General features: G+C 44.1%; 1 protein-coding gene across 1 annotated transcript in view; it reads left to right on the top strand.

Annotated features, from left to right (window-relative positions):
- The window catches only part of LYST (lysosomal trafficking regulator), a 789,135-nt gene extending 768,257 nt beyond the window's left edge, over window positions 1-20,878 (top strand). The window contains exon 52 of the mRNA XM_073671457.1: window positions 18,926-20,878. Coding sequence (XP_073527558.1) covers window positions 18,926-19,067 — 142 coding nt within the window. The 3' untranslated portion in view covers window positions 19,068-20,878. The remainder of the gene's footprint in view (window positions 1-18,925) is intronic.
- The last annotated feature ends 3,218 nt before the right edge of the window (window positions 20,879-24,096 follow it).

Below are 24,096 nucleotides of genomic sequence, written 5' to 3'. Positions count from 1 at the left end.
TATATACTCGAGTATAAGCTGACCCGAATATAAGCCGAGGCACCCAATTTTACCACACAAAAAACTGGGAAAACTTATTGACTCGAGTATAAGCCTAGGGTGGGAAATGCAGCAGCTACTGGTAAATGTATGGGCCCCATATAATGCTCCATGCTGTATGGGCCCCATATAATGTTCCATGCTGTATGGACCTCGTACAATGATCAATGCTCTGTGGGCCCCATATAATGATTCATGCTGTATGGGCCCCATATAATGCTCCATGCTGTATGGGCCCCATATAATGCTCCATGCTGTATGGGCCCCATATAATGCTCCATGCTGTATGGGCCCCATACAATGATCCATGCTGTATGAGCCCCATATAATGATCCATGCTGTATGGGCACCGTATAATGCTGCATGCTGGATGTTCCCCGTATAATGCTCCATGCTGGATGGGCTCCGTATAATGCTCCATGCTGGATGGGCCCCATATAATGCTTCATGCTGGATGAGCCCCATATATTGCTCAATACATAAAAAAATAAAATACCTCTCCTCGCTGCCGCTGATCTGCTCCAGACTCCTCAGCGTCGCTCTCTTCACTGTGCCTGCTCAGTAGAGGGCGCACTGTAAAGATGTCATCGCACCCTCTCCCCTGAGACTTCACAAGTCAGGAGACGCAGGAGAGACAAGACCTGCAGAGGAACAGGGAGAGGTAAGTATTGTGCCGGGGCCCTGAGCAAGCGGGAAGGGGCCCACTCGCGCACACTGGAACCGGCCTCCCCCCTCACGGGCCCCATAGTGCCGAGGTGTCCCCGATGGTGAGTGGGCCCCACCGACTGCTCAGGGCCCTGGCACTTGCCCGGGTGCTGACACCGGCCCTGGGTAAGTGGGACCCTCACTCGAGTATAAGCCGAGGGGGACTTTTTCAGCATAAAAAATGTGCTGAAAAAGTTGGTTTATACATGAGTATATACGGTAATTTTTTTTTGTTTTCCTTTTTAGTTTACATAACTGCTGTGGAGTTATCTAGGGTACATGACTCATTCCATTAATAAAGATCTAAAGAGGTATACTGTATAATTGCATGTCTTTTTTCTTTCTTTATAAAATCTCTTATTCAACTTCATCTATTTTTGATATTTTTGTATACAAGCAACAAGACTCCCTTTAGTATCTCTTTGGACAGAGTATGTACACAGTTAATGAACTTTCTGAAAACATTATCTGATTTATGAAGGCTAGACTACAGATATCTTATCCAACTGGAAATGGAGGTTGAGAATTGCGTTCCTTAGGGGATGCATATCTCCCTCTGTTCCTTTGGTCAACAGGTTGCCAGCCCCAGCCAATGGCAGGTGTTCCTGTACTATTTGGTGTGACTCCAAAGCCAATCTCAGTTTTCAGATATAATAAAGTCTAGTCCAACGTGCATGAAAGAGTTAGAAATCTTTTTTACCCGGATTATTTAATCTTTTTAAAGATGGAGTCAGTGGACTCTAAATTTGGAAAAAACTCATGGAGTACTAATTGGTTTCACATGTTTTATATTCACAGTTAGGCCTTTATTTGCTTATATTGAGATATGTGCCATAAATATATTTCCCCTTTAATTAAGATGATGTTTATAACCCAAGATAAGTGTTTAAATCCTCAGATAGTAGTGGAGCATGCGCAAGAAGGTGCGCACCATGTGACGTCGTCATTACTTTGGAACGCATGCACAGATGACATCTCTTCCTATACCAAGATGGCTCTGGATACTTCAGAGCCTGATCGGGCATGCGCCTTTGATATAATAGGATGCCGATATTGGCGCTAATATGAATGTTTCATGACTCGTGGTACATAATAATCCTCTAGAGCTTTTTTCTGATTATTAATTTAAATATTATTTATTTTTGTTTGGTTTATTGCTGTATGCACTACTAAAATGTACTTTATACCCGGTAACTACCGTCCAGTAAGTCTGACCTCAGTAGTGGGCAAAGTTTTTGAGGGCAATATAAGTGATGACCTGCAGAGTTATATCACAGAAAATAATATAATAATTGATAATCCGCACAGATTCATGAAAAACAGGTCATGTCTAACCAACATGTTGGGGTTCTATGAGGAGGTAACTGCAAATCTGGATGTTAGTAATGCAGCTGATGTGATTTATCTGGACTTTGCAAAGGCATTTGATACTGTACCACATAACAGCCTTATACTGATGCTCCAGAAGCAAGGACTTGGGGGAACTATATGCAGATGGGTAAGGAATTGGCTTAAAAATGGGAAAAAAAGAGTTGTCATAAGTGGTATGTTCTCTAAATGGGATATAGTCAGCAGTGGGGTGCCGCAGGGATCTGACGTTGGGGATGGGATTGAGGGTAAAATGTCAGTCTTTGCGAACGACACCAAACTATGTAGGATATTAAAATCTGATCTTGACATTACAATATTGCAGAATGATCTGGATAAGATGACTGAATGAGCAAACACTTGGCCGATGAGGTTTAATGTAGATAAATGTAGAGTAATGCACCTAGGACGGAGTAATCCTATTGCTGCATACACATTAAATGGGAGTATACTCGGGACTACAGAACAGGAGAAGGACTTGGGTATTCTGGTTACAAGTAAGCTGAGCAGCAGTACTCAATGTCAGGCAGCAGCTGCAAAAGCAAACAAAATTTTAGGGTGAATAAAAAGAGAAATAAAATCCCACGTACTGTTGCCCCTTTATAAATCACTGGTGAGGCCACATCTGGAATATGGGATCCAGTTTTGGGCTCCACATTTTAAAAAGGATATTCAGAAGTTAGAGACAGTTTAAAGGCGGGCAACGAGATTATTAGAAAGAATGGAAAGCCTCTCATAGGTTGAGAGGTTGAAAAAAGTTGAGGTTGTTTAGCTTAGAAAAATGACGCCTCAGAGGGGATCTCATTTACATGTATAAATATATGTGTGGTCAGTACAAAGAACTAGCACATGACTTATTCCTTCCAAAGACCATACTAAGGACCAGGGGGCACTCATTACCTGTGGAAGAAAGGTGATTCCAGCAGCTAAACAGGAAAGGGTTCTTTACAGTCAGAGCAGTCAGACTATGGAATGCACGACCACAAGAGGTAGTGATGGCCGACACTATAACAGCGTTCAGAAAAGGGTGGGATGATTTCCTCGATACACATTGCTGGTTACAGTTAAATTAGACAAAATATTACACCTATAGTTGTACATTTAATACGATAATAGTATTGACATAACTAGTAACATGATTAGGTTTGATCCAGGGTTCTAGGACTGATCGCCTTTTCTCGGGGTCAAGAAGGAATTTTTTCCCTGTGACACAACTTTGTTTAAGGTGTCCTGAGGTTTTTTCCTTGCTCTGGATCAACAGATTTAGACATAGGGATTTTAGTAGTACCATTATTAAATTCACAAGAGTTATGCAAAATATAAAAGTAATTAAAAAAATTTAATTAGAAGCAGGTACATTTTTAACTGTAATAGTGCAGCAATAATAAAAATGGTGGTAATACATTGTGAGGCCCAGTCCCAGTAAGTTAGTGTAGTGTTAGTGTAGGGAGTACAATTGGGGGAGGAAGGTTGAACTTGAAGGACCTAGGTCTTTTTTCAACCTACAGTACAGACCAAAAGTTTGGACACACCTTCTCATTTAAAGATTTTTCTGTATTTTCATGACATTTCTGGTGACTACCTCTTGAAGCTCATCAAGAGTGTGCAAAGCAGTCATCAAAGCAAAAGGTGGCTACTTTGAAGAACCTAGAATATAAGACATACTTTCAGTTGTTTCACACTTTTTTGTTAAGTATATAATTCCACATGTGTTAATTCATAATTTTGATGCCTTCAGTGTGAATGTACAATTTTCATAGTCATGAAAATACAGAAAAATCTTTAAATGAGGCGTGTCCAAAGTTTTGGTCTGTACTGTACGTTATTGTGTTACTATGTTACCACTTTTACTATCATGTACTTACACTATTGGTCTGTATATCATGTTTTGATATTATGATATGGTCATATTATTGTCATTGTTGTTAAATACTTTTGCTAATTTGTATACCTTAATACTCTGCACATGGACTTGTATATTGCTTAAGAAAGGCTCACACTTGTAGCCAAAACGTCACCTCACTGGTTATTAAGCAGCACTTTTTTCTATACAATATGGCGTGCGGCTTCCAACTTTTTTTTCCTGGGAGGCTTTGCACCCAACTTTGTTGGTGCTGCTTTTGTCTTTTTCTTTATATATACCGTATTTTTTGGACTATAAGATGCACCCCAAATTTTTCGGTGGCATATAGGAAAATATATATTTTTATAAGATGTTGGTCCGTCTTATAGTCTGAATAGGTACGGTATCTTACCTGGGGGGCGGTGGAGCGAGGGTCACAGGAGGCAGAGTTCTTCAGGAAGCCGGTGCTCCAGCAATGGGGAATTGTTGTGGTGGTGGAGCAGGATCGCAGGGCCCTCCGTTCCCACCCTCAGGAAATTGGCAGCTGCAGCCGAAGAGGTGAGATGACTGAGGCCCAAGGCCTGACTGGGGGCCGGTGTCTGGCTGGGTGACTGGGGCCTTGCTGGGGGACTGGGGACTGACTGAGGCCCGGGGCCTGGCTGGGGGCCAGTGTCTGGCTGCGTGTCGGGGTCTGCCTGGGGGCCGGGACCGGTGTCTGGCTGCGGGCCGGGACCGGTGAGCGGCTTGGCAGAGCTGCATGCGCGGCTTTCCGGTGTGCGCAGCCATCTTCCTGAAGCTGTGATCTACAGGATAATGACCGTCCAAGCTACAAGTCTGCGCATGCGCCGGCTCAGGCTGCCATTTTCCTGTAGATCACAGCTTCAGGAAGATGGCCGCACACACCGGAAACCTGCGCTGCTCAACGGCCCCCAGCCAGACATCGGCCCGCAGTATCTCACCTCCTCCTCCTCTGCTGCCGCCACCGCCGGGTTCCTGAAGGAGGGAACGGAGGGCCCTGCGATCCTGCTCCACCACCATCGCAACTATCAGGTACCGTAACTATCTACGTTTGGACCATAAGACGCACCCCCCAAATTTTCCTCCCAAATTTGTGGGGGGGGGGGGGGGGGGAGTGCGTCTTATGGTCCAAAAAATATGGTATATGCTTGTAACATTTTCACACAGTAGTACAATGAGGTCTCTGTCTTTGAGTGCTCCATGAACAAATACATTGTAGCAGATGTTAAGATAGCCCTCATATGTAGTGATGAGCGAGCACTAAAATGCTCGGGTCGAGCAAATTGGAATGCTTGGGTGCTCGATCTGAGCAACAATCTAAGTCAATGGGAAACTCGAACATTTTTCCGGCAGCCCCTTACCCCGGATGTCCTCAGGGGCCCTAAAAATTGCCCAAATCGATGGGAACAGTGCTCAAATGACATAGGAACAGCATTGGGAAGACCCCTGGAAGCATCTCTGACTCCCAAGTCACTGCTGTGAACAATATTGTCAGAGTATTACACCACTTTTATGGGCTCACAATCAAACATACAAAACTAAACCAAAATGGATTTTCCTGCGAAACATGTTAAGGAACATCCTTTCCAGGGTACTGACTTGTATATAAGGCAAAATAAATAACCAAAAGCAAAAATGATCCTCCACACCTTGGGCTACATTCAAACGTAGTGTTTTTAATGCGTTTTTTGCACTTTTGCATTGCTTTCAACGGTGAAAAATACATTCACCGGTAAATGTCATTTTAACATTTTACTACCTTATCTGGCCATGTAGTGAGTAAGACATGATCAGACACATCCATACAATGCAGAAAAGACATGGGAACAGCATAGGGAAGACCCCTGGAAACATCTCTGACTCCCAGGTCACTGCCTAAAACTGTGGTCATCAGACGTGATCCTATATTACTGTAGTAATAATACAGACATTTTTGGCAACGTGACTAATATTAAATTCCATTTAAAATAGGCAAGGCTCGTGGCAAGGGACAGGGTAGTGGACATAATGGTGATGCTGCACGCAGAGGCCGAGGCCGTGGGCAGGATGAAACTGTGCCTTCTGAGGGAGCACAAGAAACACCCACATCATGGCGAGCTACCTTCCTGTCCCAGTTTCTAGGGGGCCACGAAACACCACTATTGAAGCCATAGCAGTGTAAAAAGGTTGTTGGTTGGATAGCAGATAATGCTTCCACTCAGTTTGCCACCACCACCACCCTGTCTGCCACATGATCCAGTCTTAGTAGACGTGAGTCTGGTTGAGGAATGTGCGGATACGGGAGATTTTTTTTTACTTGGAGTCGGCATATTCCTCACCCTGATCTTCCTTCCTCCCATCATTTTGAGTTCCCTGAGACAACTGATCCTACACTTGGACACTCCGAAGAACTGTTTTGTTCATCTTTCCATTTAAAGATTCTGGCCTCTCGCTCGGTCCGCTTCAACCAGGGCAACAGGAGATCGCATGTAGCAATGCCCAAATATTTCAGCAGCCATGGTAATACGAAGGTGACGGTGGGAAAGTGCAATTACTGTTGCAAAACATGGATGATGACAAGACACAATGGACAGAAAGTCAGGAGGAGAACCTGGGTGCGGAAGTGGTAGACAAGGTGGGGGACGATGAAGTCACTGACCCAACCTGACAAGGGTACATGCAGAGCTAGGACAGCAGCACACAGGGGGAGGGAGGCGTAGCTCCAGAACAGGCTGGAGCAAGCATTCTGTTTAGGTCTTCCCGAGTCTGGTTGTTTTTTAAAGACACCAAAAAGGCCATTTGCAGCATCTGCCAGGCCAGCATCAGCAAGAGCACCAAAACTACCAGCCTGACCACCACCGGCATGCTCAGGCACATGACAGCAAAGCACCTGACTAGCTGGGCCAAACGCCAGGGCCCACAAACAGGGTCTGCAGGTGACACCACTTCTTGTCCCGCTTTTGTGCTTGCACGCTAATCCCCTGTCCAAGATGCTTCCCGTCCTGCTCCTTGTCCCAGCGCAGCGTTCAGTTCTCCCTACCCCAGTTCTTGGAATGCAAGCGCAACTGCCACATTTCTGGACTGCTTGCACTAGAAATTTATCCTATTAGGATCGTGGAGGTGGAAACTTTCCACAACCTCATGGCGGCAGCTGGGACTGTTTCTCCCGGTGTGGCGTCCCCACCTTACAAAAGCACGTGTCCCAGAACATTTCCTGTGCCCTCACCAACGCAGTTATTGGGAAGGACTGCCTAACCACAAACACGTGAACAAGTGGATGTGGCCAGAATAAAACAATAAAAGAATACACATATTTGGTATCGCTGCATTCAAAAATATCCGATCTATAAAAATATGGAAAACCTTTACAAAAGCAAAATTTTTTTTTTTTTTTTTACAAATGTTTGAATTTTTTTTCACCACTTAAGTAAAAAAAAAATATATATATATATATATGTTTGGTATCTGCATACTAGAGATGAGCGTTGTTCTACTCGAACTGTTCGCCAATCTCAAATTCGAGCTGTTTTGGGCGGTGTTCGAGCCGTTCGGCGAACACGAACGATTTGAGAAAAATTCGGCTGTTCGAGGTTATGTTCGATAACTGTTCGTGCACCAAAATCATAACTGGATTTTTTCTCAGTAATGATGAAAATTAATGTTAATACGCAGTTTGAGTGTACAGCGGGGTGGGGGGAGGGGCAGGGGATGGATCTCTGCAGGAACAATGAAGATCTCCATTTTTTTTTCTCTTTCCCGCATTTGCAGTGGGGAGGTGCAATCTGTCAGCCTATCAGCAGCGCACACACGGAGCGAAGTGCTTTTTTTCACACAAGCAAGGGCATGTGTCATTGTCAGTGTATGTCACATGTCCTTGACCTATAAGACCAAGCCATTTTCCCCGTCGCCACCATTTTCTCACTGCTGCAGCTGCGTGTTAGACGGCACCGCTGTTGCTGTGTGCGCTATACCTTGTTAATTTCAAGCCAATTTTTGCACAAATACACAGATAGCTTTGGAGTAGGGAATAGTTGTGATTGCAGTCCTTTTAAGGACTAGATTACAGCATTTCCTACGACTTTTATCAGGGAGGTCTGTGCTCTTAAATAGATAGATTGTGGGAGTAAAGACTAATTGTAATTGGAGTCCTTTTCAGGACTAGGTTACATCAGTTCCTATCAGTTTTTGCCAGGCAGGTCTGTGCCAGTGCTGTGCAAGTTTTTTTCACAGCATTTGGCTGAATCTAGCAAAGCTAATCCTTTTTGGCCTATTGCAGAGTGTGTTAGCCAGTGGAGTAGCCTATCTGTGTTGCAAGATATACCACCTGTGTATAGAATACCAATTTTTTTTACTGCACCTAGTGAAGTAAAATCTTTTGGGCATAGCATCATTCTATTAGTCCATCTATACTGACCTCCATCAGGTTGCAAATTGAATATAATTTTTTTCTGCATCTAGCTCTGAAAGAATATTTGGGCTTCTAGCAGTGTGTGGGACTTGTTCTATTAGTCCATCTATACTGACCTCCATCAGGTTGCAAACTGAATATAATTTTTTTCTGCATCTAGCTCTGAAAAAATATTTGGCCTTCTAGCAGTGTGTGGGACTTTCTCTATTAGTCCATCTATACTGACCTCCATCAGGTTGCAAATTAAAAATAATTTTTTGTCTGCATCTAGCTCTGAAAAAATATTTGGCCTTCTAGCAGTGTGTGGGACTTTCTCTATTAGTCCATCTATACTGACCTCCATCAGGTTGCAAATTCAAAATAATTTTTTGTCTGCATCTAGCTCTGAAAAAATATTTGGCCTTCTAGCAGTGTGTGGGACTTTCTCTATTAGTCCATCTATACTGACCTCCATCAGGCTGCAAATTAAAAATAATTTTTATCTGCATCTACCTCTGAAAAAATATTTGGCCTTCTAGCAGTGTGTGGGACTTTCTCTATTAGTCCATCTATACTGACCTCCATCAGGTTGCAAACTGAATATATTTTTTTTCTGCATCTACCTCTGAAAAAATATTGGGCTTCTAGCTGTGTGTGGGACTTGTTCTATTAATCCATCTATACAGACCTCCATCAGGTTGCAAACTGAATATAATTTTTTTCTGCATCTACCTCTGAAAAAATATTTAGGCTTCTAGCTGTGTGTGGGACTTGTTCTATTAGTCCATCTATACTGACCTCCATCAGGTTGCAAACTGAATATAATTTTTTTCTGCATCTAGCTCTGAAAAAATATTTGGCCTTCTAGCAGTGTGTGGGACTTTCTCTATTAGTCCATCTATACTGACCTCCATCAGGTTGCAAATTAAAAATAATTTTTATCTGCATCTAGCTCTGAAAAAATATTTGGCTTTCTAGCAGTGTGTGGGACTTTCTCTATTAGTCCATCTATACTGACCTCCATCAGGTTGCAAATTCAAAATAATTTTTTGTCTGCATCTAGCTCTGAAAAAATATTTGGCCTTCTAGCAGTGTGTGGGACTTTCTCTATTAGTCCATCTATACTGACCTCCATCAGGTTGCAAATTAAAAATAATTTTTATCTGCATCTAGCTCTGAAAAAATATTTGGCCTTCTAGCAGTGTGTGGGACTTTCTCTATTAGTCCATCTATACTGACCTCCATCAGGTTGCAAACTGAATATATTTTTTTTCTGCATCTACCTCTGAAAAAATATTGGGCTTCTAGCTGTGTGTGGGACTTGTTCTATTAATCCATCTATACAGACCTCCATCAGGTTGCAAACTGAATATAATTTTTTTCTGCATCTACCTCTGAAAAAATATTTGGGCTTCTAGCTGTGTGTGGGACTTGTTCTATTAGTCCATCTATACTGACCTCCATCAGGTTGCAAACTGAATATAATTTTTTTCTGCATCTAACCCAGCCAATAGTTTTGGCCTAATACCACAGTTTGGCCACTCAGTTCTGCTCGGTTCCCATCCATTGTTTTTTTGTGCAAACAACTCCAGAGTTGTGAATTAGTTAACCACCAAAATGAGTGGAAAAAGGCCTGCTGCTGGTGGAAAGGGGAATAGGCGTGTTGGGAAGGGGAAAAAAGGTTGTGTCCGTGGGGTAGGTGTTAAAGCAACAGTAACATCTGCAGAAGAAAGACCATCTTCCAGCCAAACTAAAATGTCTACTTCTTTTAGCGGACAATGTGATAAGATCCCTTTCTTACGGCCACGCCAATCGCTACAAATTCCAGATGAGGCACAAAAACAGCAGGTGCTTCAACGGATATCAAGTGCTCCTTTAAGTGGGCTCTCCTCCACATCAACTTCAACATCACAAATACTCCAGTCCTCAAAGGTGTCACCCCAATCGCACTTGCTTCCTCACAGCTCCCAAATCTCCAGCTGCCCATCTGAGTATGAGGTAGAACAGATGGTTGAGTCTGCAGAGCTGTTTACTCATACTATAGCCTGGGAATCAGAGGTCGACTCCAGCGCTTCTGTGAATCCAGACGAGGAAATGATCTGCACTGATGCCCAGAATCTTTATGAGTCGGATCCAGGACCAGACGCAGAAGGTTCTGACCATAATGTAGACCCTCATTCCCAAACTGTAACTCCTGTTGGTGGAGACAATGAGGAAGACGATGATGAGACTCAAATACCTGATTGGAGCGACAACTTTAGTTTTTTGTCAGGGCAGGAACAGGTTGGCTCTGAGGACGACGGGTGTGATAACGCACAGGGTGATGATGATGAGGTTGGAGATCCCACTTACTGTCAACCCACAGTCAGCCAAGAGATGAGGTCAGCAGAGGTGGTGGAGGAAGATGCTAGTGACGACGAGGTCAGGTTGCGCCTTCCTGGACAGAGACGTAGTACTGGAAGCACGTCAACAACTGCATCCTCAAACACAACTCTGCCTCTCACCACAAGTCGTGGTGGCTCTTCAGGTCGCATGGGTGCTAAGCCTTGCATAGCCTGGGCATTTTTTCAGATCGATAAAGATGACCCAACTCGTGTTATCTGTAACATTTGTCAGCAAAAGCTAAGTAGAGGCCAAAAAATACATAGTTTGAGTACTTCATGCATGAACCGGCACATGGACATGAAGCATAAGTTGCAGTGGGAAGCTCAGTGTGCTACAATGCGGCCTAGCCGGCCGGGCCAACCACCGTCTGCCATATCTTGTGCATCCGCGGCCTCTTCATTCTCTGTGACTGGGGGGACAGCGTTCACACCTGTTTTGGGGCGCAGACCTGCCACCTCTTTACCCGCAACAGCCAGCGTGATTGGCAGGTCATCATTTTCTTTGGAGGTGGTAACACCAGCTGGTGTTGAGCGCTGTCCGACATCGATAGCACCACCTTTGGATCAAGGCAACCTAACATGTCCGCCTGCATCTTCCTCACAGACCCGCAGTTTACCGGGGACACCCTTATCAACCCCGTCTAAGCACAATAGCCAGCCCTCGGTCCCTCAGATGTGGACAAGTAAAAGACCATTTCCTCCTAGCCATGAGAAAGCTAAGAGGTTGAATTTCACCATCTGCAAGCTCTTGGCTACAGAAATGCTGCCTTTCCGCCTGGTGGACACAGAGGATTTTCGAGACCTTATGTCCGTCGCAGTGCCCCAGTACCAGATGCCCAGTCGGCACTACTTCTCAAAGAAAGGTGTGCCTGCGCTCCACCAGCATGTCGCACACAACATCACTTCTTCTTTGAGAAACTCTGTGTGTGACAGGGTGCATTTCACCACAGACACTTGGACGAGTATTCATGGACAGGGGCGTTACATGTCGCTGACTGGGCACTGGGTAACTATGGTGACAGCAGGACAAGGGGCTGCTGTCCAAGTCTTGCCGTCCCCACGAGTTGTGCGTCAATCCTCTTTATGTCAAAGTTCCTCCACTGCTTCTGCCTCCTCAACCTCCTCTCGGTCTTCCACCTGCACCCAAAGCCTGTCTGGTCATGCCACAAGCTTTCTAACTGCGCAGAAGGGATCCTGCACACCTCCTTACTATGCTGGCAGTAGGGCTCAACGTCATCAGGCGGTTTTTACTTTGAAATGTCTAGGAAATGTGAGTCACACAGCTGAGGAGTTGTGGTCAGCTCTGGAGAACCAATTTCATGAATGGTTGTCTCCACTGGACCTGAAACCAGGGAAGGCCGTGTGCGACAATGCTGCAAACCTGGGTGCGGCCCTTCGCCGGGGCAATGTCACACACGTGCCTTGTATGGCTCACGTGTTGAACCTGGTTGTCCAGCAATTTTTAGCCCACTATCCCAGACTAGATGGCCTTCTGCAGAGGGCACGGTCGCTGTGTGCTCACTTCCGCCGTTCGCATCCCGCAGCTCAGCGACTTACATCTCTACAGAAGTCGTTGGGCCTGCCACTTCACCGGCTAAAATGCGATGTGTCTACCCGGTGGAATTCAACTCTGCACATGTTGCAGCGACTGTGGCAGCACCGACAAGCCCTGGTGCAATACGTTCTGACGTATAGCCTGGGCCAACAAGATCCAGAGGTGGGGCAAATCACGCTGGAGGAGTGGTCTCAGATCAGGGACCTATGCACCCTTCTGCACAGTTTTGAAATGGCGACGAAGATGTTTAGTGCTGACGATGCCATTATCAGCATGACTATTCCGGTGATTTACATGCTGGAGCACATGTTAAACAGAATTCGGAGTCAGGTGGTGGCACAAGAGGAGGTGGAGGAAGTAGAGGAGGAGGAGTTGTATGCGGAAGGGCTAACATCTGCAAGGTCCAGACGGTCGGCAGCACCAAGGCGGCAGGCATGTGAGGGTGGGGGAGATGGTTTTACCAGGGCGCATGGTAGCAGCCAAACTAGTGAGGAAGGTGCAGGAGCCCAGGAAGAAGTGGAGGACGAACTGATGGAAGACTCATCAGATGAGGGAGACCTTGATCACATTTCTGTTGTGCGAGGTTGGGGGGAGAGGACAGAGGAAGGAAGCATGAATGTTACCTCGCCACCAACACAACAGGGACTTGGTGCTCCTGGATGTGCAACACACATGAGTGCCTTCTTGCTGCACTACCTGCAACATGACCCTCGAATTGTGAGAATTAGAAATAATCCTGACTACTGGGTTGCCACACTGTTAGATCCCCGGTACAAAAGTAAATTTGCAGAAATTATTCCTGCCATAGAAAGGGATGCACGCATGCAGGAGTATCAGCAGAGACTGTTGCAGAATCTTACATGTGCTTTTCCACAAAACACCAGTGGTGCACGTAGTGAATCTCACAGTTCCAACTTGCCAACCGTGGGACCGTCAAGTGTTCAGCACTCAAACCGTAACAGAACCACAGTATCTGCTGGTAACATCAATTTTGCGAAATCATTTCACCACTTTTTTAGCCCATCCTTTGCAAGGCCACAGGAGACAAGAAGTCTGACACATAGTCAACGCCTAGAGACGATGGTACAGGAGTATCTCCAAGTAAACATTGAAGCCATGACTGTGTCACTTGACCCTTGCTCTTTTTGGGCTTCCAATCTGGATAAATGGCCGGAGCTAGCCACTTACGCCTTGGAGATCTTGTCATGCCCCGCAGCCAGCGTTCTGTCTGAACGTGTGTTCAGCGCTGCTGGTGGTGTGCTGACAGATAAGCGCACGCGGCTCTCCACTGATAATGTAGATAGACTCACGTTCATAAAGATGAACAAATCATGGATCCGAAACGACTTTTCTACCCCTGTGTCATCCTGGGGAGAGTAAAAGCTTGATGATTGGTTAAAATCAACCTACCAACCGTTTTAAGCTTTCAAATTACTAATCATGTGTATCTGTATCTTGACTGGAAAATAATTTGGGCTTTGTAGCAGTGTGCAGCACTGATCCTATTAGGCCATCTATACTAAGCTCCACCAGATTTAAAATTAATAATAATTTTAACTGCATCTAGCCTGGAAAATAATTTTGGGGCTCCGAGATGCGCAAGACACATAAGTGCCTTCTTGCTGCACTACCTGCAACATGACCCTCATATTGTCAGAATTCGAAGTAATCATGACTACTGGGTTGCCACACTCTTAGATCCCCCAAACTTTTCGATCAACCTTTTCATTTTAATAAAGACCAAAAAAATGGTCATTTTTGAAATTCTAAGCATTAGCAGGTTATTAGAAACTGAAATCAAACAGTTTTCAACTCAAAACTTTATTCTAGGTGATGTTACATTTTCACATAGGACCCCTTTTTCGAAAGGAGCTTCTGAACTCTCTCGTCCATTGAATTTGTCAGGTTTTGGATGGTTTCTGCTTCAATTGTTTTGCATGAGGACAGAATACCCTCCCAGAGCTGTTGCTTAGATGTGAACTGCCTCCCGCCATCATAGACACTCCTTTTGATGATGCTCCAGAGGTTCTGAATGGGGTAGAGGTCAGGGGAGCATGGGGGTCACACCATAAGTTTGTCCCCTTTTGTGCCCATATCAGCCAGAGATGCAGATGTTTTATGTGCAGCATGAGATGGTGCATTATCATGCATAAAAATGATCTTGCTGTGAAATACACGGTTCTTCTCCTTGAACCATGGCAGGAAGTGCTGTTTGAGAAAATCCACATACATTATGGAGTTCATCTTTAGCACCTTCAGGGATCCTAAAGGGGCCGACAATCTCTCTCCCCATGATTCCAGCCCAAAACATTACTCCACCTCCTCCTTGTTGGCGCTGTAGCCGTGTTTGCGTGGGGTGTCCATCAACCAGCCATCCTCCACTCCATCCATCTGGACCATCGAGCGCTGCACGGCACTCATCCGTGAGCAAAACCGTTTTGAAATCAGTCTTCATGTAATGTTTGGCCCACTGGAGCCGTTTCTGCTTGTGTGAAGTGGATAGAGGAGGTCGACAGGATGGCGTATGCACAGCTGCAAACCTCTGAAGGACCCTGCATCTTGTTGTTCGGGGGACGTTGGAGGCACCAGCAGCATCAAAAACTTGTCTGCTGCTATGACAAGGTTTTTTTGCCGCTGCTCTTTTAATCTGACGTAATTGCCTGTAGGAAAGAGTCCTCAATTTGCCCTTATCAGCACGCACACGTGTGTACTGTGAATCAGCTACATACTTCTTGATTGCCAAGACACTTCATCCTGATCATCGCACAATGTTGATTGTAGTCATGCCTTGACCTAAACACTCCACAATTTGTTGCTTCTCAGCATCCGACACATCCTTTTTCTTTCCCATTTTGGCAGAAAATGTAGGCTGCTTAATAATGTGAGACAGCCTTCTTAAGTAGTCTTGCCTTTCATTGGACACACCTGCCAAACTAATTAGCACAGGTGTCTGCAATTGCTTACAGTGATATAAAGAGCCCTGACACACATCACCATCAATGAGTTTAACTGACAAACAAACAAATTCTTCCCTTATCACTCCTAAACACTTTTTGCATAATAATTTGGAACACAGTGTACATGTGCTTTTCCACAAAACACCAGTGGTTCACGTAGTGAATCTTACAGTTCTAACTTGCCAACCGTGGTCTGTATGGAGTTGTTCAATAAAGGGCCCAAAATTAAGATAACATAGATGGGAGAGGTCTCTATGAATAGGAATTCCTAAGTATTTGATACCCTGTGAGGGCCAGGCAAAGGGAAAGTTGGACTGGATGGAATCCTATATGGATTTGGGGAGGGAGACATCGAGGGCCTCAGACTTCGCTGCATTGATTTTAAAATTTGACCATGTAACAAAGTGATCTATTTCAGCCATAACAGCATGGATGGATATATGTGATTGAGTGATATATACTAGGACATCATCAGCAAATAGAGAGCACTTGTACTCGGTGCCTCCCACCTCAATCCACCTAATATTGGGGTTATGGCGAATTGATGAGAGCAGGTGCTCCGTCACTAGGATGTATAAGAGAGGGGACAGAGGACATCCCTGCCTTGTCCCATTGGTGATTGTGAAAGGTGATGAAAATGTTCTGATGCACCCCCTGGGCCTTGGGACACCCGGAGCCGGACCCTTTTTGGTGGATGCTGGTGGTTGTAGTCTTCGTGGCGGCGACCCGGTTCCGTGGCTCAGGGTGGTCAAACCAGTGGCGGAACTATTTATGTGGTTTTGATGTTTAAATGTCCGACTACGCCACCCGTGGATTGCGGTCAGAGTGAACCGCCGCTGCAGGGCAGACCGCTGAGGCTGGTGTTGTGGGTGCAGCAGAGCATAGCATAACTCCCCACGGGAGGAGTATAGCCTCAGGGCAGTGTATGCGGAGGATGGGGGTGATGGTGCAGGGCAGCAGCAGTAATGACACGGAGTCAGTGATGCAGTCCAGGGCCTTTACTCACAGTTCTTATTATCCAGACCACGTCTGCAGGTAACGGCTGCCCACGTCGTACTGTGCTCACCAGGTGAGGGGCTCAGACAACTCCCAGATAACTTTGGAGCGCTTCACAGGACCCCCTTTGTGTGTCCTTTGTATGGCCTTTCTTACCAACCCTTCTGTCCGGCTGCCTCGGGCCTCCTCTTGGTAAACTTGGCGCCAGTTTCCCTGACCCTATGTGCTGCCCTCCTAGCGGGTGTAGCGAGGGGCTGCGCCACATAAAATGTCACAGCCTCCGGTTTCTAGCTGAGGGTCGTTTCCTGCCTCCACTAGTTTCGGGGACCGGTCTCCCCCTTTGGCCTGACCCCTCCACGCAGGTGGATTCGGGCGTGCTGTGGCAACTCGCCCGTCCGCACCCCTGGGATCCCTTCATTCCTCGTTCCTGGAGCCTTCTCCGCTCCTCTTCCTTCCTTCTCCCTCTTCCAGGCCTGGGCCTCTGTTACTAGGCCCGCCTCCGGAGCAGAGCTCATGCAGAGCCACTGCTCCCTGCCACTTCTGCTCAGACTTCTCTGCACTGAACTAAGATGGTGCCCACCTTTTATACTCCCTTCTCAATGCACCCAGGAACTGCTTCCTCCCTGCTCCTGCACTACAGGGTTGCCCTTCCTCAGTGTTCCCTCCCCCCACTCCAGCCAGGGACAGGGACTGTCGTGCCCATCTCAGGGGCATATTGGTCGCCCTGCCCCACGGCAATGTGGTGTAATGCATGCAGGTGTCGGGTCCTGATCCACACTCCATCCTTACCTGAGAGTGAGATATCACACCTCTGGGTGAGGTGCAATACCTCTGTAGCAACCGAGCCCTCAGGGTGCTACAGTTCCATTTATCTTCAGCCTAGGTGACGTATTGTGATACAGGGCCGTGATTTTGGCTATAAAAGGGTCCCCTAGACCCCTACCCCAAGCTTTTTAAGAGAATCATATATGGCGTGCCAGGAGACTCTATAGAATGCTTTCTCAGCATCCAACGAGAGTATCTAATTACAAATTTTTAACTGCATCTAGCCCAGGAAATACTTTGTGCCTAGTAGCAGTGTCTGCTAGTCAGTGGATTATCCCGGCTGTTAAGCAAGCTACACCACCTGTAGTTTGGACACTTCATTTTTTCAAAGGAAATGCTTTGGGACCACGGGATACTCAGTGAAGAGCATCAGGAGGCACCCCAAGGCATAGGGGCTGGGACTGGCAGTAGGATGCCTTGCGGTGGACAGCCGATCTCGATCCTTATAAAAGCTTTTTAACTGCAGCAGCTTTAGTGGACGCTACTGGAGCTGGAATTACGCGGCTGCTGGCATGAGACTTGCCCTCCAATAGATCCTTGTAAATGGATTTAAAGTGTATTCATTCAAATTAGAGAGACAATTTAAATTAAAATGCTTAGAGCTGCCTCCACCACAGGGGGGCTCGCTCGATCCACCAGCGGACAGGCACCAGTATTGGGAGAGGGGGGCTGGCCGTCAGGGTTCACCGCGGCTCTGGCACAAACCCGGCGACACGGAGGTGGCACGGGCAGGAGCGGACTGAACGTGTCGGCTTCTCACTTTTTGGATTTTAGAAGGGCATGACATGCCTATATCTGTGTCTCCCCCTCCTTTTCTTTTCGCATAACTATATGTACTTGTCACTTTTCCATGTGTTGTGTCTTCTGAGCAGTTTGTCAGCTTTTGGACACCATTGAAGGTCTTTTCTATGTGTTTCTATGTGTTTTTGTTTGCCTGCCATTGGTTTTAACGGTGTTCGAAGGTGTTCGACGAACAGTTCGGCGAACACACGGGTGTTCGACGAACCGAACTCGAACACTACGGGGGTGGCTCAACACTACTGCATACTAACCTGGAGAATTATATTGCCAGGTCAGTTTTACCATATAGTGAACATAGTAAATAAAAGAAACCTAAAAAAACAGTTGTGGAATTTTTTTTCAATTTCACAGCACTCGCAATTTTTTCCCCGCTTTCCAGTACACAATGTAGAAATAATGGTGTCATTCAAAAGTAAAGCTCGTCCCTCAAAACAAGCCTTCATACGGCTGTATTGATGAAAAAATAAAAACGCTATGGCTCTTGGAAGAAGGGGAGGAAAGAACGAAAAAATGGAAAATCGCCCAGGGGGTGAAAGCGTTAAAGCTGTCCATACACATAAAATAGCTGATAGCTAAACATTTGTTCGGGAGACAGTCTTTTCTGGTTCAGCTGAGAATTCATGTGTATGTAATACACAGAGAGGAGATTGCCTCTCCAGACACTTCTGACTGGCTTACTGTATGTCCCCTGAAAGCAAAAAAGTATTCAAATTATTTTTCCTCCCTGTCATTAACTGTCAAGGAGAGTTGTGAGACTCCATACACAATATGTATAGGGGCCTTGGGCTGAAGTTTATCAGTAGGCAGGGAAGTAGTCAAATCTGCAGTATATTAATATGTTATTTAACTGTGAATCCTAATATGGACACTATAAGCATGACACAGGTTCACTTATCACAGCTGTAAACATTTATTTTCCAAACATTTTTTTATGTTTAAAACTTTATTATAATCTCCTTGAAAATGTGCTAATTTGAAAACAAAAATGGCATGTGACTTCTTGTTAATGCCTTTTAAATCAAGTTCCATGTAATATAATATGTACCATTTTATCTGCTCTGCTTCCAGCCTTACTTTTTCCTGTGATGGCCATCATCTTTACACTGCAAACAGTGAAGGTACAGTGATTGGTTGGTGTCGCAAGGACCAACAACGTCTGAAGAAGTTACCCATGTTTTACGCATTCCTCAGCAACTATGCGGCTTGTTAAAAAGTTAGAAACTGCCGTAATTTGCAAATGTTTACAAACGTCTATAGCGACATTTCAAAAAATATTTGCTTAAAATCTATTTTAGCTTTGTTAATATTGATAAATATATATTTGATCATGAAAATATTGATAATTGCTTAATGCATTTGTTAGCTCTTAAGCTTCAATGAAAGGTTATTTTGTTTGGAAAACCTTTCATCATATGATATTAGGTGATCATTTGATCAGTACAATGAAGTACAGGTTTCTACCAAAGAATAAAATAAGTCATGCCCATCCCTTGACATACATTTGTAATAATCTAATGTAAATATACTTGTTCTTCTAGATCTGACATTTTTTTCTACTCCTCTCCGATCCAAAGATATGCCCTTTCTTTCCTGTGTATAATTCTAGTCTTGTTACCCAAGTGGGCGTAGTCCTCAAGTTTTTTGTAGGTGTCTTCTTGAGGATCATGCCCCCTTGGCTAACAAAATTAGATTCATATACAGGGAAGAGGGGTCCATGACTCAAGAACTGAGAGGCGCAATAACTAAAAATTAACAATGCCAAATTCAGGAGAACATTGACATTTACACCAGGCAAAAAATTACATATTTGTTTCAAGTAATAGGTATTTTTTAAGTGTTTTTTTCAGCAAAACTTTTGCAGTCATGTGTTTGCTCTTTGCTTTATTACATTTAAATACATTTGTATTTATAAGGGCTAATTTATGAATGTAAATGTGCTGCTGAGAACATGAAGGCAGATCCTAGTACAAAGGAAAAGAAAAACATTTTTAATCATTTCCTTTTCTTTGTCTAAGGATCCATTCATATTTTTGATCAAAGTAGACAAACCATATGGAAAAGCAGATCTCCTGAAGGCATCTTAGAGATGCCGAGAATACGTCTATATACACTTTCCAGAAATCTGATCTATTTTTTTTTTTCTTTTAGTGACATGCAATTTAAATTGTTACACATATATAATCTTTATTGTTCCAGTACACATCATGTAGTATTATTGTGCTAGTTTCACTGTCAGAAATTGATGAATTATATTGTAACAATAAGCTATTTATATGTTTTGATTGAAAATTCATTGTCAGGTGACCCATTCTAGTGATGACTGCGAATGATGTGTTCTGTCACTTTATAGATTCAACTTAGAGAATTGTTGTAGTTTTATGTTTGTTTTACTGTTATGTCATAATTTGTTTAGTGCTGTTTGTCTCTTTTTTTACTTTTACCTTTCTGTTTGTATATGCCACACAAGTTCTTTGTGGATGTACTGTTGCATAATCCTTAGAGCCTTTTAAGGCTTCCACCTTTAAATTAGTGTAGCTGATTAACTTTCATATATTTGCTTTCAAAATCATCTGCCTAAGTTTTTTACAATTGAAATATTTTTTGGAAGCAGTCAAGTTGTCCTTTAGCCATAGGGGATTTTAATGAGGTGCTGCTTACAGAAGCACACAAAGTGAATCCGAAGAATATGGTTGTATTGATACAATGCTGCGGGATCTTCATACATATTTGGTACAATATATATAAATCTCTGTTCATGTCTGATTTAGTGGCTTGTAGTCCATCGCTGTTCTATCATATTGACAGGCAAAATAACGCTGCACACAGCCCTATTTTTCACGTCACAATTCATGACACCTCTGGCAGAGCGAGTATGATTGCAGCTTCCATTTAAAAATTTTCAGGAAAAAGAATATTAAATTTAAAATTATTATGCATGAATTTTCAGATGTCACTTTTTTGCTTTTGAGTAATATGTATAAAAGAATAAAAGGAGGTATGATGACAATTTCTTTATCATTCTTTATGTACATTCACTGTTTTCTTTGCACTACAAGTAAATAAAACTACAATTTCCTTACAACTTAAAGTTTGTATTTTAATGTTTTTTGCTGGGTCTAACAGGCATTCTGTCAGTGTAAAACTGACAGGACTAATGCATTGCAATGCATGTGTATTGCAATGCGTAGGAACAGTGATCAGGCAAACAAAAATGAAAGTCCCATAGAGGGACTAAGTAAAAAAGTAAAAAAAAGCCCACAAATTGAAGCACGAAAAAAAAATTCTATCTGTAAATAACGTATATTTTATATAAAAACGAAAAAGTACACATATTTGGTATTGCTGCATTCAGAGCAAACTGATCTATAAAACTGTCACACTATTTAACACCTACAGTGAATACCTCAAAATTAAAAGCTTGTTATTTCATCAAACCGCCAATCAAAAAGTAAGATAAAATCCTATCAAAAAGCCGTATGTAAATAGAAATGATATCCCTGAAAAAGGCATGTTGTCCCAGAAAAAGCAAGACTCTATACAGCTCTGTCAGTGGAAACAATAAAAAAAAAGCTACAGCTCTCAGAAAATAGTGATGCAAAAACATTTTATTTTCAATTAGTGTTAATGTGGCAAAACATAAAAAAAAAACTATATAAATGTGGTATCAGTATAATCGTACTGACCCTGAGAATAAACTTGTGTTATCACATTTACCACACAGTGAACAGCACAAAAGAAAGGAAAAAAAATATCCTAAATTGCTGGTTTTGCTTATTCTGTCTCCCAAAAATTGGAATGGATAGTGATTGATTCAAAACTAATATGTACCCCAAAATCCTACCCATAAGATTTTCAACTCAAAAAACAAGCCCTCACATGACTGTCGCAGAAAAATTTAAAAACTATAGCATATAAAATACTGTAGTGCAAAAATATTTGTAAAAACAAACAAAAAACGTTTTTTAGTGTGTAGCAAAACCTAAAAGATTGATATATACCGGGAATATCAGGACAATACCTCCACCAATGCCCAGTTAGCTTTAGGGGGGGAGTGGTTCCCGAGGGCCGGGCTTTATACCGAGGGAGGGTCTGCTTGGGGTATTTAGGACACTGATGATGGAATGGGGGGGGGTTTGCTGGCTGGAGCTGGATACATGTGCTACGGTTGTGGGATCCGTCATCTGGAGGAGCATATACTGTGACTGCAGACTATACCGGTGGGAGATACCAAAGCTGTGAACCAATCAAAAGTTGTGAGACAGTGGGTATCGTCTGGTACGGGGGCAGTGGAACTACCGGTTCTCGTTGAGATCTTGTGAACTGGGGGCATTTCATTGTGGCCATATACATGAAGTTGCTGTATGACCATGGACGAAGAAATAAAACTAATTGCATCATTAACTTTCCTAGGTGATTAATTCAACCCACAACCTCAGATGTATTTCCGAGATTTGGATTTAAGTGCTCAGTATAGAGCAGAGGATAAATGTGAACTGAGCCTTAACAGTGATCCAAAATGGCACCAATAAAAGCTTGAAATCAACCAACAAAAACAAACTCCCACTTATGTCCGTCATCTGTTAAGAGAAATATAAGGGATTTCCACATTACTGGTACCATAAAGGTTCTGGAAAAGCAACAGAGCTCCCCAACCAAAAGAAATCTAATTAAATCTGCGCTCCCAAATCCAAATTTCCCCTACCTTATGAGCCCTACAGTGTGCTTAAACCACAGTTACTGTCTACACATTTGCCATTACTGTAGCGAGGAGAGAGCACTTAATTTATGGGGTGTGTTCATAGGCGGATTATAATGAGGGCAATCTGGGCTACCGCCCGGTGCCCGAGCCTTTTTGGGGGGCGCTTGACCAGATTGCCCTCATTATAATGCACAGCAGCCAGTCTGTGTTAGCTTTTACTGTGCCTCTGTTCATTGGCTGCACAGCACGGCTCAGCAAAGAGCTGCGCTGTGATTTGGTGAAGCGCCTCCTCCTTCTTCACTTACCAGGCGACGTGCGAACTTTGAAGATCAGAGGGAAATGCACGGCTCCTGCTGCGTCACTGGGGACAAACTGGGAAATAAACAGTAAGTAATAACACTTGTTTCCCTGGTCTTCACTGATAAAGGGGCCTCCCAGCCTGAGCAATGTCCGTGGGGGAGATGTAGTATGGGAGTGGGCCCTCTCAGAGAGGAGTGTCTGAGGGCCCCCTGTGGCACCATTGCCAGGCTGGATTGTTGAAGCAACAGGATTCTCCACGCAGTTCCACTAATCAGGAGCAGATGCAGGTGAACCCCAGAGCACAACCAGTGTAAGGTTTATAGCAGGACGTATACTATATAATGCTGTTATCTCCTGAGGAGAGGTGGGGGAGGGGGTGTCAGCTCTGCTACATCATCCTGAGCACAAGGGCTGGGGAAGGAGGAACATGCTGCCTGCAGAGCAGCAACAGACTCATCACTGTGCAGAGCAGTCTGGTGTTAAAGATGCATAGAAACCTGCAACAAACTGCAAACACCTCTCAGCTCTGCACATATGCATTTAGGCTGTGTGCTCACTATGCGTTTTTTAAGTGTTTCCGCAGCGGCAATTCCGTTGCAGAAACGCTTAAAAAACGCGTGGTAGAAGGTCTGCCAGGTTCCCCAATGATAATCCGCATGTGCTGTGCACATGCAGCGGAAATTTCCGCTACGGATTATCATTGCGGAAAAATTCGCAGCACTACCAATTATTTTGCGGAATCACGGCGTTTTCGCCGCCATTGCCTTGCTTTGAATCACATAATATCCGCATCACTACATATGCACATGCTGTTCAATGTGCGTATGGTACCCGGGTATGGAGAAGAGGAGACTCTCCTCCAGACCCGAGTACCATAGTACCTGTAAAAAAAAAAGAATAAAATAAAAAATATACATTATACTTACCTTCTGATGGCCCGCGGTCTTCATAGCGATCCGTCCATTGTCCCCGGCTGCTCGCGATGGTCTAAAAGGACCTGCCATGACGTGATTTAGTCATGTGACGGGTCACGCGACCGCTGAGGTCGGCGGTCGCGTGACCCATCACATGACTAAATGACGTCATGGCAGGTTCTTTTCCAAAACCGCGAGACACCGGGGAGACTGGACGCATCGGATAAGGACATCGGGGGCCATCAGAAGGTAAGTATAATGTTTATTTTTTACCATTCTTTTACGGTCACACTATATAAATCCATGCCGGTTGCATGGATTTATAT

This window comes from Phyllobates terribilis, unplaced genomic scaffold (genome assembly GCF_046119375.1).
Source record: "Phyllobates terribilis strain yellow unplaced genomic scaffold, ASM4611937v1 Scaffold_3__8_contigs__length_932513732, whole genome shotgun sequence".
Lineage (NCBI taxonomy): Eukaryota > Metazoa > Chordata > Amphibia > Anura > Dendrobatidae > Phyllobates > Phyllobates terribilis.
Note: the sequence above shows the minus strand (reverse complement) of the source record. Positions and strands in the feature narration are given on the sequence as shown.